The following is a 14,325-nucleotide window of genomic DNA, read 5'->3' on the forward strand; positions in this document are numbered from 1 at the left end:
TACGGCTTGAGAAAAAAGTTGAGCGATGGTGTGTTTTTCCTTTTTTTTTCCGTACATATATCTGTTTTACTGGGTTACTTTTTTATTGTTGTTTTCATTACAGCTATGTTTTTCCTCTTCTTTCTTCTTTTCTATTTGTCTACTGGACGGACTGCGGGAAAGCAACGCAACATGTTTCAACATGGTTTGATGATACGATATCCCATTGGAAAAAAAATTTCCTTGTTCCTGCGAACGGACCTATCTGTTTTTATCTCCTTTGGTTTTGATGGATGATGAAACCTTTCCGTCGGACTTCTGGAGCGCCATGTACTTAATTATCGACAGCATTTGTGTGTGTGTTTTATTCGATTTTTTTATGCCATGAATTCCTTTTTTTTCACTTATGCGTCTCTTCTTAATTTTGTTTTTTTTTGGTTATTTCTGTTTTTGGCCTTGGGTCTAGATTACGATTTGATGAAATGAAAAAACTAGAAAGTTCTCCACCAAAGAAAAGACACATAGTATTGACATTCAAAGTTCCTTTTTCTCTACCGTAGCCCAATCAGTCGTGAAGACTAGGTGCCCGTATAGATGCCACTACCTATCTGATAGTATCTAATAGTATCCTGCAGGTCTGAGCGAATTGGCCCGGAATGGTCTCGAGATGACGGAAAACCTGCATGCGTTTGGGCATTCGTCTCTCCACCTTTGGGCATTTACCCGCCCCGATCCAGCGCCTCTTTTGGGCAATTCCCCCTCTTCTGTGTGCCCTTTTGTGTTGTGTTGCGTGACTTTGTAGGGACGTTGGAATGGATTTGTTGAGTTGCTTTGGCTTCATCTCATGTATTCATTTCTTCTTCAACGGCAAATCAATCTTGCCGCACATGGCTAGTCCAGACGAGATGCATCATGGGCCCCCCTCAAGGCGCCTTGTGACGCTCAACCATCCACCTCCACCCGTCGAGCGTCTTGGACACCTCGCTGGCGTGCTCGTCGCCGTGCATCTGCGCAACCATGCCCAGAAGCCACTGCAACCACGTCGTGCGGCCCCATTCGCCCCTTTGCAGGTCCCGTGTCACGACGTCGGCCACGCGCGCCAGCACCAGCGGCGAGACGGCCCTGGTCAAGCTTCGCTGGACGCTTGCGCACCGCTGCAGGCGCCGCAGCTTCTGGCGGTCGTTGAGGTGCGCCGCCTCCAAGTACCACTGGCCCATGCGGTCGACGAGGGCCATCTTGGCCTGGATCTCGCGGGCGATTTCCTCCGGAGCCGCGGTGGGCGCCGTTGCGAGCCGCGTGAGGTCCATGGCTTGCCAGTGCACCGGCCGTGTGATTTCTGCATCTTTGATGATGCGTTCGACGTAGGGAGCCCATGCCTCCCAGCCCCACGTTGTGATGTGTGATTCCTGGCCGAGTCGTAGTCGAAGAGCTTCATAGAGCTGTAGGGCGAGTCTGTGATCGTCACATGACGTGGCTATTGTCCGCGCTGAGTCGATGGATATTCGGGAGAGTGGAAGTGAGGATACAGCGTGAATGAGGGCGTCTGTTTGATTGACGTCCTTGAAGAAGCTGTAAAGCTGTGTCAAGATGCTGCTGGCGTTGGGAAGGCCATGGATTGTGGAGAACAAGGCCACCCATCGTTTTGACAAGGAGCTGTACTGCGTTTGTGTAAGCTCAGAGTGGGCATCATCACTGATGGTGCCCGCTGATCTTAATCGGCCGACTATAATCTGCCACAGTTGGATATGTCGTGGATCAATCCCATGAGACATGATCAAATCTCGGTAAGATTGTGTAAACGCTTCATTAGTTGTTGTTGGATTGTATGCTTTGGCCATCAGCCATGAAAATCGTAATTTCCGACTAGTCTCCAGGTCCTGCTCTTGCTGTGAAAAAAGAGCGGCCATGTCGGTATCCAAAGTCTGTATTTGCGCGGGGCTCAGCATCGAAAGGGCCTCTCCGAATTGAGCTGCGGTGGCTGTCCAACGCTTGGGAAGATTGCCGCTGCTCGCTTGAGCCATGACAAAGCATTGCGCCAAGGTTGATATCTGATCCATGGGAATCTGAGATCGCACCCAGGCCGGCATCAAACTCATCATTCGTTTGAAAAGCCTGATGTTCTGGTAATCACCTCCCGTAGTGGAAACAATATTGGCAAATGCCATCCAGAGATCCAGCACAGCGACATTATCAGGATTCCTCTTTTGGGCAACACCAAGACCGGTCAAGACGGTGCGGCGAATTCTAGCGACGAATCCATCTGCCATTCTCGGGTCTGATATCTTGTCTCTCAAAATTTGATCGAGGGGCTCCATGGAAAGACGCAATTCTTCGACAGATAGGGACGCAGTTTCCATCCTGAGGCAATAGTCACGCCGAAACAACTTTCTCAACTTCTCCAACGCTCCATCATCCACGGTTTCAAGAAGAAGAATTCTGTCTCGTAATACCGCCAACTCCTGGGGTAACTTTGTCGGTATCGAGACATTATCATAAGTATATTCGGCTGCGGTAGCTCCTCCGCTTGATATGCTAGAAAAGGCAATGTCTGCTGACGGGGGCTGAATAAACGGTTTATCGGCATCCGACTTTTCGAGCCACGATATTAGGCCATCAAAGAGCGCCGAGGGATTGATTGCCTGCTTCTTTCTCTTTCGTTCCTCCATAGTAGATGGCGGCTCCCATTTCCATTCGCTGGGAACCCAGGCAATGTCAAAGTGCCATAGCGGGGGATACGTTGACGACGAGGGCATGATTCCCGTCATGCTACGCTTGCCCAGCTGGCGACGGCGGCTCTCGAGGGGCCCAGAGTGCGAGCTGAGTCGTCGACACGACGCGGCAGGGGGGAATTGGCGGTGATAGTGCTCAATGGCCTGCCGAAGCATTGAGTCTGTGATCCAGACGGCGGACGAGTGAGAAACACGTCCCACGGGACGGCATTGCGCCGCGGACCGCACTGGCATTGCAGCGCCGCGGACGAGGGGATTTGACGGGATAGCGGTGAGAGTTATCGTCGAGCCATTGCAGTGGTGTTCGGGGTTGGGAAGATGCGACAGCGCCTCGGCGTCTTGGTGAGCTGTTGCTTGCTTGGATCTTGGGAGCTTCCATCAAGAATTCGATACATGGGTTTCGATGGCCCGCGGGCTGTCGGGAAAAACTGTAGTTCCGGTGGGGGTGGGTGGAGGTACAGTAAAGCACCAACGTGGAAGTACCTGTCAAGAGGTACTAACAGATCAGGTACGAGTACAGAGGCACGGATGTACTCCGAATGGTGGAGGTACCTTCAATATATTTGGGAAATGTCTCTTCAGCATCCCAATTGTGCTATTCAGCATCCCGTATCGTAAATACCTCTAGTCCCTCTGCGTGCTATTGATACTCGAGAAATATAACTGCAGTAGTAGATGCTAGAGAAATATGGCCATCGTAGTATTACTAGGCCGGTAGATGCTGGAGAAATATGACTATAAGAGCAGATGTTATTTTAAGAACTGGACTTTTAATTACTCGAGCAAATGCTTGTCGTAGTAAATCATCGACTTTCTTTCACATCCGGATTCCATGCTCAATCTCCACGCAACGCTGGGGTCCAGTGCTGAACAGCTTACCGGTACTCCCTACCTAGTAGAATTAGTATCTGGCACGGAGCACCGGGTACCTGCAATTTGCACGGGCCATGTACACAAGGGACCCCGTACCGACTCCTTACTGTAGACGCACTGCCTGATACATACAGGTCGCATGTCATGCACCAATCGGGACGCCATGCGACATGCGAATATGGAGAAGCCTCGACGCTCCTCCGCCAAGGTGCCAGTGACATTAACATTAACACATTCGCACCGCCTCACTCAGCACACGCATCCCCCCGTCTTCCAATCTCGGAGCCCCAAATGAGCTGACGGGGCCGATCCATGCATGGCCGATCCATCCTTGCACCTGATCCCGAGCGACCGCAAGCGACTGTGAAGCTGCTGGTTATTTGCGTTCGCTAGTCCGCAGGGCACGCGAACCGCCAACCCGCTTTCGCTTCCCTCCCCTGAACATCAAAAAGAGTGACTCTCTTCTGTTTCACTGACTTCTCCCTGAAACCAAACAACGAGGCAAGCGAAAGACAAAAACAAAGCTCGAAACAAAACAATCAACAAAGGCGCACGACGGGACCACGGAGCTTGGCCGGAGCTTGCGCTGTACCTACTTGTATCAGCTCATCGCAGCGCATCGCATTACTTCGCATTACACCGTTCCAGTACCACAGCTTCGCCCATATCCACCATCGCATTCCTCGACTGCCTAGCTCGCTGCGGGCTCCATGGCTCTGCGTGTCCCTTCGTTGTTGCTGTCCAACCTCGAAAGTCGCTTATGAAAATTGCTGATGGAGCCCGTGGTATATGAAGAGACGCCTCTAGCCGACTACCTCAGAGGTATGTTGAGGCTTCCGCATGGCCGCCTGCTATCCCCCCGAATCCTGCGCATGCTGACCGGTCGATGTGACTTGTGAAGATGGAGGTAACCTGTCGGAGGCGGAATGGGCTCCCATGGACGGCACTCCCGATCACCAGTTGTCAATAGCGTCCGATTCCTCGGCTCCTGCGAGCCCGACTCCCTTTGCGCCGTCCGGCCGTCCGTTGGTCAAGGCTCGATTTCGCAACGCTCCCAGCAAGCTGGATCTTGCCGAGCAACCACAAGCCCAGCAGCCCTTGACGCTGCAATCACTCAAGAAAAGCTGCTCCGTATGTTGAACGCCTGATGCTGTGGAAGCTTCACCGCTCCTGCTCCACACACACCTCATGAGCTAACCTGACTTGAACCATACCATGTAGGCCCTTCTGGCTGCGAGCCTCGATCGTGCAGACAACGCCCGGTTCCTCGAACAATTCAGATATACAATCATTGCCTCGCAGCTGCTCAACGGCCATTCCCTGCTAGGAGGACACCGTCCGCCGGCCCTGAAAACGCCGTCCTCGACCGCGGATAGCAATGACCAATCTCTGCTCTCGACCGAAGGTATTATAGTGTCCGTCGTCGGAGCGCTAGCTCTCGCAGTCTTCCTAAGCTGGGCACTGAGTAGTGCGCCATGGCATGTAACGAAACGACGCCTAATACTGGTGCTTATTGTTGCTGCAGCGGCGGTCTTGGTAGGACAAGTCTTTGTGCGACGACAATGGCTTCGCTACCGGAGAGAACAGTCCTTGGCTGAAATATCCACATTCATATCGAACTCGCAAAACCTTGATAGCGCAACCGAAGCTACGCTCTCGCTGGTCCAAGAAGTTGAGCTGGTCTCGCGTGGATACCGAATGTCAGTTTTCTCTCTTCTCTAACAGCCATAGCCTCTCCGGCCATGGCTGTACTTTATATACATCACAAACTGACACCCCTACAGTAGTGTCCCCCTTCCACCGGTCAGTCGGCTCGAGGATCGTACCCAAAGCAGAAAATGTGTTCGGCTGCGCAAGGCGCTCAAAAACTCGCTTGCAGAGGTTCTGCAGACGTACAACCAGGTGTCCGATGTTGTCAGGGGCTTCGCGGAGCAGATGGAGCTGGAGAAGTACTACGACATGTACGACGTGAGCGACTTTGACATTTCGGATTCCCGCCTGGGTTTCAATGCGGCCGAGTTTGACGACCTGGAGTCGTTGAGAACGTTGAAAATTCTTGCCGCGCGGTTTCATACCACCCGAAAGATGCTCCTCTGCGCCCTGTTGGCTCTGGATGCGAATGGGGAGGCCAAAGACCTGCTGCGTTGGACAGCTGCGGTGGAGTCGCTGCAAAGCGTCAACATCTCGACCAAGTCTGTGTTTGAAAAGCTGCAAGGGATACTAAGCGAGGAAGAATGTAAGTGACTGACACCACCCCTCCCTTTTCTTCAGCATCCCTCGTGATATAGGCAGAGTTTCTAACTATTTACAGCGTTTCCCGCACCACCAACTCCACAGATGCCCCTTACGCCGGGCAAAGAGAGATGGCGCTCCCAGCTGCGCAAGCTCAGTTCCATGTCAACCGGAATCCGAGGCTTGCAAGCCAAACTTCACCTGCTACGAGAAGAATCCGATAGAGCGCTAGACGACTCCAACGACATCTCCGAACTGGGGCCCAATCTCATGTCACAGTATGACTCCATTGGAGTGGACCTTAGAATGCTCATGGCGGCGTGGGAAGAAGGCAGAGCCGCTTTGGCCCAGGGCATTGACAGGAACGAGAAGAGACTTTCATCAATAAGCACGTTGCTATCGCCCGCCAGCTCCCTGAGCGGACTCACTACAATCGGCGAGGGAGGTGCCGCAGAGGCCTTCAAGGCTTTGACTGGCGAGTCTCCGCCGGCGTCCGATATCAACGACGCCGAAGACGACCAGGAGATCTTCGAAGCTGTAGCAAAGCCGCGACCTCGGAGCATGCTGACGCGAGAGGAGAGAATTGCAAAGGTCAAAGAAGAGAGGGAGCAGAGGGCGTTGGCACGTCAGCAGTTGGAGGCCACCAAGGGCATGCTGAGAGAGCTGGAAACGGTCATCAGCCTACGGCCCCAGAAACGAAGCAGTGCTCCTGCTGGAACCCGCAAGGTCTCGATGTGAGCTCTACTCACACACAAGTCTCGACGACGAACCATTACTTTCCTACATTTTACGTTACATGTACAGGCGCATGGCAGCATCACATCTCTCGTTATCGTTTTACATTTCTTTCTTTGTTGATCTGTCCTTGGTTATTTTTCTCCTTTCTCTACTTCGTACAATGGGGCAAGACACGGTGCAACGGCTAGGGGTTTCGGGGTGCTTGCTTTTGTATTTGTTGTGATTATTACTCTAGATCCCGGTCAGTTTGGTGGCGGCGGCAGATGTCCTTTTTTATTTTTCTCTTTTGTGTTGACTGGCTCGGACTCGTTTAGACAAGGCGTATGATGGGATCGAAACGCACCACAATCTTTGTATATAACTACTACATGTGTGTACTAAACATTTGGCAGATTATCATGGCACGAGGGGTGTAAGTTGGCATGCGCATAGATGGATGAGATGATGGGGCCACCAAATTGACTGCCGTGGATGCAGTTATTTTAGACCAAGGAACCGGAGCGGGAGGTTGCATATACTTGTATGCTCTCAACATTCATTACTTATGTATTTCATCTCTTTACCTTATGCTACTATGTGATGTCTCGTACATGTCTCCCCTTGCTGCCGTCCCTGCGTCTGCCAACGCGAGGAGTTGCATGTTTCTCACGCTTGATAGGTGCCTCTGAGTACCTAGTACCTTTACCGAAATTGTATAGTGCCTCTGGCGTCCACTGTAGCCTGTAGGCTTAGGTGGTGCTCCCCTGTGCAGCTGCCTACCTGTGTACAAGGTAGAGGTAGCTTCCAGCAGTATCAATGATGGACAGTACCTCGCGTGTAGGCTGCCAATCCACGGCACGCAAGGTACCTCGCATTCAGCTGGGCACTAAAAATGCCCCGCGTAAGGTTGGCGTCGCCCGCCAGACGCGTCTCGACCTGCCCACAGCTTCGAGCCTCGTGTTAAGTGCTTTTTCTGCCTGCTACCTCGAGCTTCCTCCACCAAGAACGTGCATTTTCCTTCTTCACCAACCAACACCTGCGACTCTGGCCCTCCAGTTACGCACCGATTGACTCCGACTCTCCTTCAAACTCTTCATCAAACTCTTCTCTCTTTTAAATCTCTCTCCTTTACTTTTCATCACACATTCATCCAGTACGTGCTGAGCCCTGCAGCAAATTGCGTGCATCCCCTCCTTGTTTTTCCCCCACGCCCAAACTGCCCAATTCAAGCCTCAGAGCAACGGCAGAAGCACATCTAACACGCGGTAGAAATGTTGGAGGCACGGTTGGAACAGGCTAGCATCCTGAAGAAGGTACATTGACCCAATCCCACATCTTTCCAGACGCCCTCGTGGTCCCTTACTTGGCCAATGACCCGCGGCTGACCACGAAATTGATTCTCGCAGGTGGTTGATGCCATCAAGGACCTCGTCCAAGACTGCAACTTTGACTGCAATGACTCCGGCATCGCGCTGCAGGCCATGGACAACTCGCACGTCGCCCTCGTGTCGATGATGCTCAAGGCCGAGGGCTTCTCGCCATACCGATGCGACCGCAACATTGCTCTTGGTGTCAACCTGACGTCTCTCACAAAGGTGCTACGGGCCGCCCAGAACGATGATATCTTGACGATCAAGGCCGAGGACGCTCCCGATGTCATGAACCTGCTGTTCGAGAGCAGCGGAGAGGACCGCATCAGCGAGTACGACCTCAAGCTCATGGACATTGACCAGGAGCACCTGGGCATTCCTGAGACCGAGTATGCGGCCACGATTACCATGCCTTCGGCCGAGTTCCGGAGAATCTGCACAGATCTGGCAGCCATGTCAGAGTCAGGTATGGAACAAGAACAACGCTCCTGGCGCCAATCACTTTGAGAGGGATTGTGTGCGTGTTTATCCAATAATGGAGAAGCTAATGTTTCATCTCGCTGGCAGTTGGTATTGAGGCTTCCAAGGATGGTGTCAAATTCTCCTGCAACGGTGACATTGGTAATGGCTCCGTCACTCTGAGAAGCCACACCTCCGTCGAAAAGCCCGAGAGCAATGTCGACATTGAGTTGACAGAGCCCGTGTCCCTGACCTTTTCCCTCAAGTACCTGGTCAACTTCTGCAAGGCTGCTGTCCTGTCCACCCAGGTCAAGATCTGCCTCTCCAGCGAGGTGCCGCTCTTGGTCGAGTACAACCTCTCCGGCAGCAGCTACCTGCGCTTCTACCTCGCACCAAAGGTTTGTCTTTTCCCCTGCTCTCTACTACCAAACTTGTAGCATGCTAACGTGGAGTCAGATTGGTGACGACGAGTAAATAATTACACCCACACTCCCGATTCAGACGACCCAACACACAATCTCCGCATAAAACCAGACCGGGCCATAGGCAGGAGACGACACACAGCCCTTCAATCGCGGCTGGTGTTTTCCCCGACGAGGACAGAGAGAGGAGAGGAGAAATGGATATCGAGAATATTGTCAAAGGCCTTTTTCCTTTTATTTTCTAATCATGATCTGTAGCAAAAGAAAAAATGAAACGAGCACGTGTTTAGCCTTTAGTCTTGCCTGCCGATAATTATCTCGAAGAACCTTGTCGAGTCCCTTATGGACTGCTTCTTACTCCGTGCCCTCTCCCCTCTGCCCTCTTCTCTTCTTGACGCCTAACCTGCTCCTTGGTGCTTATCTGGAGCAGAACGCTCATACAAGCGGCTTAGACCGGATCGTAGCTTCGGCCATCGGCGGGGCGTTTTTCCTAACCCCCGTGATATGATACTGTCACTGTCTCTGGCGCCCTTTTTGCTAGCTCTTAGACATACGCCCTGCCTTTTTTTTTTTTTTTTTTTTCTTTTTTTTTTTTTTTTTTTGAGTTTGAGTTTGAGTTTTTCTATGCGGCTGTCGGCTCAGCACAGCAAAGGGGCGTCTGCTCTCCTCGACGGATACTAGTGGTGAGTCGCGTGCTGTTTTTTTTGCCCACCTCAGCGGCTCTGGTGGCATCAAGCTCGCTCCGCTGACGGCGGAACCCTTTCGCATGGGGGATCCCGGCAACGTCAGTTTTATTATTCATCAGCTCTGATCCTCGCCAGTCTGACCAGCCTTGAGTGAGATCCAAGACGCCTGGACCAGATTTTGCCCCCTTTTAGTTGTTGCATATTGTTTCTTCCTTGTGGCCTCTTTTTTCGCCTTTTTTCTTCTTCTTTCTTTCTAACATATAGTTTTCAAGGCAACATTGCGATCTCTCCGGATCTCGGCGCGCGGCAATAGTGCTTTTTCTTAGTTTCATACACAACAAAAGAACATAATGTCTTCTGACTCACTGCTTCCGCCGCGAGTGTTGGCAGTTGCAAGCCATGTAAGTCCCTTTATTGTCATCATGAAGTCTTTGAACATCTCATTGTGGGTTTCAGCCGGCTGACTGTGTTGTTTTCGCAGGTTGTCTCAGGGTATGACTTGGAAATAGACAGCAAGCGTGAAAATGCTAGTCCATGAGACGCTGTGGGCAGTTGAGTTAACGTAGGCTTTCAGCAACGTGGGAAATAAGGTCGCCGTCTTCGTGCTCCAATCGTTGGGATTTGACGTCGCTGCCCTGAATACGGTGCAGTTCAGTGAGTTGGCCCGGAACGTGCGAGGGGATTACGGCCACGAGACAATGCTGACTCACTTTTGTCTGTCCTTCCTCAAGGCAATCACACGGGCTACAGACAATGGACAGGGACGAGGGCCACGGCACAGGAGATTATCGATCTCTACAACGGCCTGAAGCAGTCGTACCTGGATGACTTTGACATGATGCTCACTGGCTACATCCCCGGCGCGGAGGGAGTCACGGCGGTGGGAACGATTGCAAAGGGGCTCAAGGAGAAGTTTCAGAATTCCCCGGGCAAGTTCTTTTGGGTGCTGGATCCTGTCATGGGAGACAACGGAAGGCTATATGTGGCGCCGGAAGTTGTGCCCGCGTATAAGGCTCTTCTCCCATATGCGGATCTGATACTACCGAATCAGTTTGAAGCCGAGTAAGTACGATGTGATACAAGGTTGTCAGCTTTGACGGTTCCCATATCCATTGCTAACCTAACCCTTCTGCTTATAGACAACTCTCAGACGTCAAGATTGTCGACATGGACAGCCTCACCCAGGCCATCCAGGTGCTTCATGACAAATTCAACATCCCTCACATCATCATCACCTCCGTCAGCTTCACAACCCCAGACCATCCGCCCTCGCACCTCACCGTCATCGGCTCCACCACAACTTCAGATCGCAAAGCCCGACCCTTCAAGATCGTCTTCCCGTCCATAGACTGCTACTTCTGCGGCACCGGCGACATGTTCGGCGCCCTCATCACAAGCCGCATCCGAGAAGCCGCCAACGCCGTTCCCGGCTTGAGCAGCCGCGCCAGCTGGCTCAGCGACGACGACGTCGCGGCGACGGATCTGCCGCTGGCGAGGGCGGCGGAGAAGGTGCTGGCGAGCATGCATCAGGTGTTGACCAAGACGCGAGATGCGATGCCCGAGGTGATGGAGAGGACGTGGGCTTTGCTGCCGCCGGAGGATCGGAATGACACGACCAAGGCGCATTATGTCAAGTCGAAGGCGGCGGAGCTACAGTTGGTTGCCAACTTGGATAGCTTGCGAACCCCGAGCGTATCATTTTCGGCGACGAAGATTTAGACTGGGGGGGTTGATACAAAGGGGAAAAGCGAATTGGATATAGATGGAAGGGGAGGTGGGTGGCGTAGAATCAAGTCTTCTTTTTGTTTCTAGTATTCATTGTTATAGACCTAAATCGGCAGGACATTTGTCTTGTCTTTTCCAGCACTATATTCTGCACCTGACCCGAGTCGGCGCAGCTTTCTTTTTCCCTCGTGCCGTATCGTATCGTAATATCGTTTTATTAATCCCATTGTATTATCCCCTCTTAATTCTTGCCGGTGCTTCCAAAGCCACCAACCCCCCTGACGCTCTCCTCCAGCTCCTCCACCTCGACGACGTCGGGCGTCACGATTCTCTCCAGCACGAGCTGGGCAATTCGATCACCCTCCTTGATCTCGTAGTCGGTTTCCGCATGGTTGAACAGCAGAACCTTGACGGGTCCGCGGTAGTCAGCGTCGATGACACCGGCACCAGTGTCGATGAAGTGCTTGGACGCAAGGCCAGAGCGGGGAGCAATACGGCCGTCTTTTATAGTGATTAGCCTTTTCGTCCTCTTTCTCCAGAGTCGGGTGTTTCGAACTTACATGTTCCCGCAGGCGTGGCAATGCTAATGTCCGTATCGACGAGGCCCTTTCCTCGAGCTGGCAGAACAGTGTCCTTTGCGGCGTACAAGTCGTACCCAGCGGAAAAGGCGCTGCCGCGCGTGGGCAGTCTGGCCTGCGGCGAGAGCTTCTTGACTTGCAGGGGGACGGGGGCCTCCATTGTGGTTGCTACTGCTACTGCTGTTGCTGCTGCTGCTATGGCTTCTTCGACGGCAGCGGGTTCGGGGATTGTTTCTGCGTCGTCGATTGTCTTGATGCGCTTGGCGGGAGGGGAGGTTGTGCCGTTTTCGGGGACTGCGGACATGGTTTGGGATTAGAGTGGTGGAATTGGAGGTTTTTGGCGTAAGAAGCTGGAGAGAGAGAGAGAGAGAGGTGAGAGAGTGTGGGAAACTAGATGTTGGGAGGGAATGAATGGGGGTTTATTTAGAAGAAGGGAGAGAGAGAGAGAGAGAGGAAATCAAAGGGCAATTGGCTATGTTTGCTTTTTTTTCCGGCTTGCTTACTATTCCCGTTGGTAGCGCAACTCTTTTCAGCTGAGAAAAAAGGAAGTCGGTGAGAAAAAGGCGTTTCTGTCTGGCGGGATTGGGATTGGAGGGGCGAAGACGCGACGCGTTGAGAGTTTTGGTGGTGGGGGAGAGAGAGGGAAATTGGGCCAATTGAGGCGGGGTGTTTTTTCGGTGGTTGCGTCTCACAGGGCGGCTTTTGGCTTGAGCTATGGGATCTCTCCCTTGCATTTGGGCTGGGAAGTAGATAGTTGGATGTGATTGGATTGGGTTACGGAGGACTTTGTAGTGTTTGTTTGGATTGGGTATCAAGGCGGTAGGGAGGAATATTCATCAAGTGTGTTGTTCAAGGGAGAGCTCACTGACTGTCCAGCTTACGGTGTCGTGGATTGTTAAAGCTTCACAGTACGGATAGATGATGGTACTAAGTGAGATGTGTTGTTCAATAATTGGCTTGCTTATCACTGTCTTTCGTATCATCCCAAGATGGTCTAATCGTCCAGCTCTCGCCCAAAATCAACCAGTCGTATCTTGGCAGCATCCCTGGGATGGAACTGCGCAACCTTGGATCTAATGAGAAACCTCGCCGCCGCCGTCTCATGCGGCAGCTTCACATAGGCATCCGAGCTGCTGCCCTTTGCCTCGACAAGCTTGTTGAGCAGCTCCTCCGTAAGTTGTCGCATCTCTGTCCCAGCCGCCGAAGCCGCGTCCCTCGGCTTTGTCTTTTTCCCACCACCAGCTCCGTCACCGTCGCTCGGGCCCCAAATCTCGTCTATACGGCGCTGGCTCTTGTCTTTGTTGATTTCGCCCTTTGGCTTCTTCAGTTTCCCCTGCGCGTTGAACCCCGCGGCGAGATCTTGGGCGTCAATGTCCATCAAGTCTCCTACCACAGGTCCGCCCAGAGCTTCTGCTGCGAGCATTACCGCCAGGTGGTCATCGATGAAGCGGTTGAGGGCTTTCATAAGCTTGCTCGTCTCTTTATTGTAGCCTTGTTTCTTTCGTCGTAGCTCTTCGATTCGTTTCCGCGCTTCATCCTCTGGTTGCGTGTTCGTTCCCGATTCGACTTCAATGCGCAACGACTCAATCCTCTGCTTGAGAGCTTCATTGAGGAGCTGGTGATCTTTTAGACTGGCTTCATCTTGCTTCAATTGCCTTTGTTCCCTCTCAGTCGACTCCGTCTGTGAGGCTAAGAATGCCTTGGACTCTTGAATTGTCTGGTGTGTCTTGCGTAGAGCTAGGAGCGCTGGGAGCACCGATCCCGGGAAGGGGAGGAAGGGCTCAGAGTTGGTAACTTCGTCAAAGGCCGCTTTGAGGAGTTGGGCTTGGCCGGCGGCAGTGCTGGGCGTCTCGAGCTCTGCAGAGCGCAACTGTGACTGCTGCGTTAGACGCCGTCTCATGTGTGTTCTAGTGGTTCGCCGATAGCTACCTCGTTTAGCTGAGCTTCATATTCGCGGACTTTGCGCTGGAGCTCCTTCAATGTATGGTCGATATTGGTGGCATGAGCCTGGGCTTCGGAGCTATTGCGCGATCTGTCATCCATGGCCTGTATTTACTCGGTTTGATTCGCGTGCCTCTGACTTCATCTTAGCCGAGAAGCTGCTCGACCTAGATCGAGGTACGGGATGTCACAGTCTCCAAACTGTGTGGGTTTCCCCCTGCAGCAACTCGATTTCAGCGCTGACAATGCGTCCGGGTCCTGTGGGGGCGCGACTCTCCCCACCAAAAAAGCTCCCTGTCCGCTGTAACTTCCTCCAATCGCCTGGAGATGCGGCGACGTGGCGCACTCCGCACTGTGCAGCCCGAGCCGCACCTTGTTCTTGGCGGCCTAGTGTCGCGCATACAGTCGCCCAATCGGGGTCATCACGTGACAACGCCGCGGGCGACCTCCAGCAAGAGCAAGGGAGGCATGGGCCTTTTTGTTCTACCCCGACGTCCCATCAAAGTTTCTTCTTCAAGTTTCTTCTTCCACCCGCCGCAATCTTCTCCTCATCATCCCTCCTGCGACGCGCCCAACCCGACGCCATCGATCCGATAGCAACAGCGTCCTTGTGG

The 14,325-nt window shown here is 52.7% G+C and overlaps 6 protein-coding genes across 6 annotated transcripts; 3 read left to right on the forward strand and 3 right to left on the reverse strand.

Moving 5' to 3' along the window:
* Positions 1-902: 902 nt before the first annotated feature.
* Triagg1_433 (uncharacterized protein) lies at positions 903-2,942 on the reverse strand (the record flags this gene model as incomplete). Its single annotated transcript, XM_062899341.1, has 1 exon — positions 903-2,942. One exon carries the CDS (start codon positions 2,940-2,942, stop codon positions 903-905), a length of 2,040 nt encoding a protein of 679 aa, XP_062760783.1.
* Positions 2,943-4,354: 1,412 nt separating this feature from the next.
* Triagg1_435 (uncharacterized protein) lies at positions 4,355-6,551 on the forward strand (the record flags this gene model as incomplete). The annotated part of the gene is made up of 5 exons (XM_062899353.1): positions 4,355-4,403; positions 4,483-4,712; positions 4,803-5,281; positions 5,366-5,817; positions 5,893-6,551. The coding sequence occupies 5 exons, from the start codon at positions 4,355-4,357 to the stop codon at positions 6,549-6,551; spliced, it is 1,869 nt and encodes a 622-aa protein (XP_062760785.1).
* Positions 6,552-7,801: 1,250 nt separating this feature from the next.
* On the forward strand, positions 7,802-8,833 carry Triagg1_436 (uncharacterized protein; the record flags this gene model as incomplete). Its single annotated transcript, XM_062899364.1, has 4 exons — positions 7,802-7,843; positions 7,937-8,366; positions 8,468-8,757; positions 8,816-8,833. 4 exons carry the CDS (start codon positions 7,802-7,804, stop codon positions 8,831-8,833), a joined length of 780 nt encoding a protein of 259 aa, XP_062760786.1.
* A 984-nt stretch (positions 8,834-9,817) lies between these two features.
* Triagg1_437 (uncharacterized protein) lies at positions 9,818-11,186 on the forward strand (the record flags this gene model as incomplete). Its single annotated transcript, XM_062899375.1, has 5 exons — positions 9,818-9,868; positions 9,949-9,959; positions 10,042-10,121; positions 10,229-10,529; positions 10,607-11,186. 5 exons carry the CDS (start codon positions 9,818-9,820, stop codon positions 11,184-11,186), a joined length of 1,023 nt encoding a protein of 340 aa, XP_062760787.1.
* Positions 11,187-11,433: 247 nt separating this feature from the next.
* Triagg1_438 (uncharacterized protein) lies at positions 11,434-12,074 on the reverse strand (the record flags this gene model as incomplete). Its single annotated transcript, XM_062899386.1, has 2 exons — positions 11,434-11,693; positions 11,753-12,074. 2 exons carry the CDS (start codon positions 12,072-12,074, stop codon positions 11,434-11,436), a joined length of 582 nt encoding a protein of 193 aa, XP_062760788.1.
* Positions 12,075-12,764: 690 nt separating this feature from the next.
* On the reverse strand, positions 12,765-13,813 carry Triagg1_439 (uncharacterized protein; the record flags this gene model as incomplete). The annotated part of the gene is made up of 2 exons (XM_062899397.1): positions 12,765-13,646; positions 13,700-13,813. 2 exons carry the CDS (start codon positions 13,811-13,813, stop codon positions 12,765-12,767), a joined length of 996 nt encoding a protein of 331 aa, XP_062760789.1.
* Between the last annotated feature and the right edge of the window lie 512 nt (positions 13,814-14,325).

The sequence above is a fragment of the Trichoderma aggressivum genome (genome assembly GCF_033847375.1).
Source record: "Trichoderma aggressivum f. europaeum strain CBS 100526 chromosome Unknown scaffold_001, whole genome shotgun sequence".
Lineage (NCBI taxonomy): Eukaryota > Fungi > Ascomycota > Sordariomycetes > Hypocreales > Hypocreaceae > Trichoderma > Trichoderma aggressivum.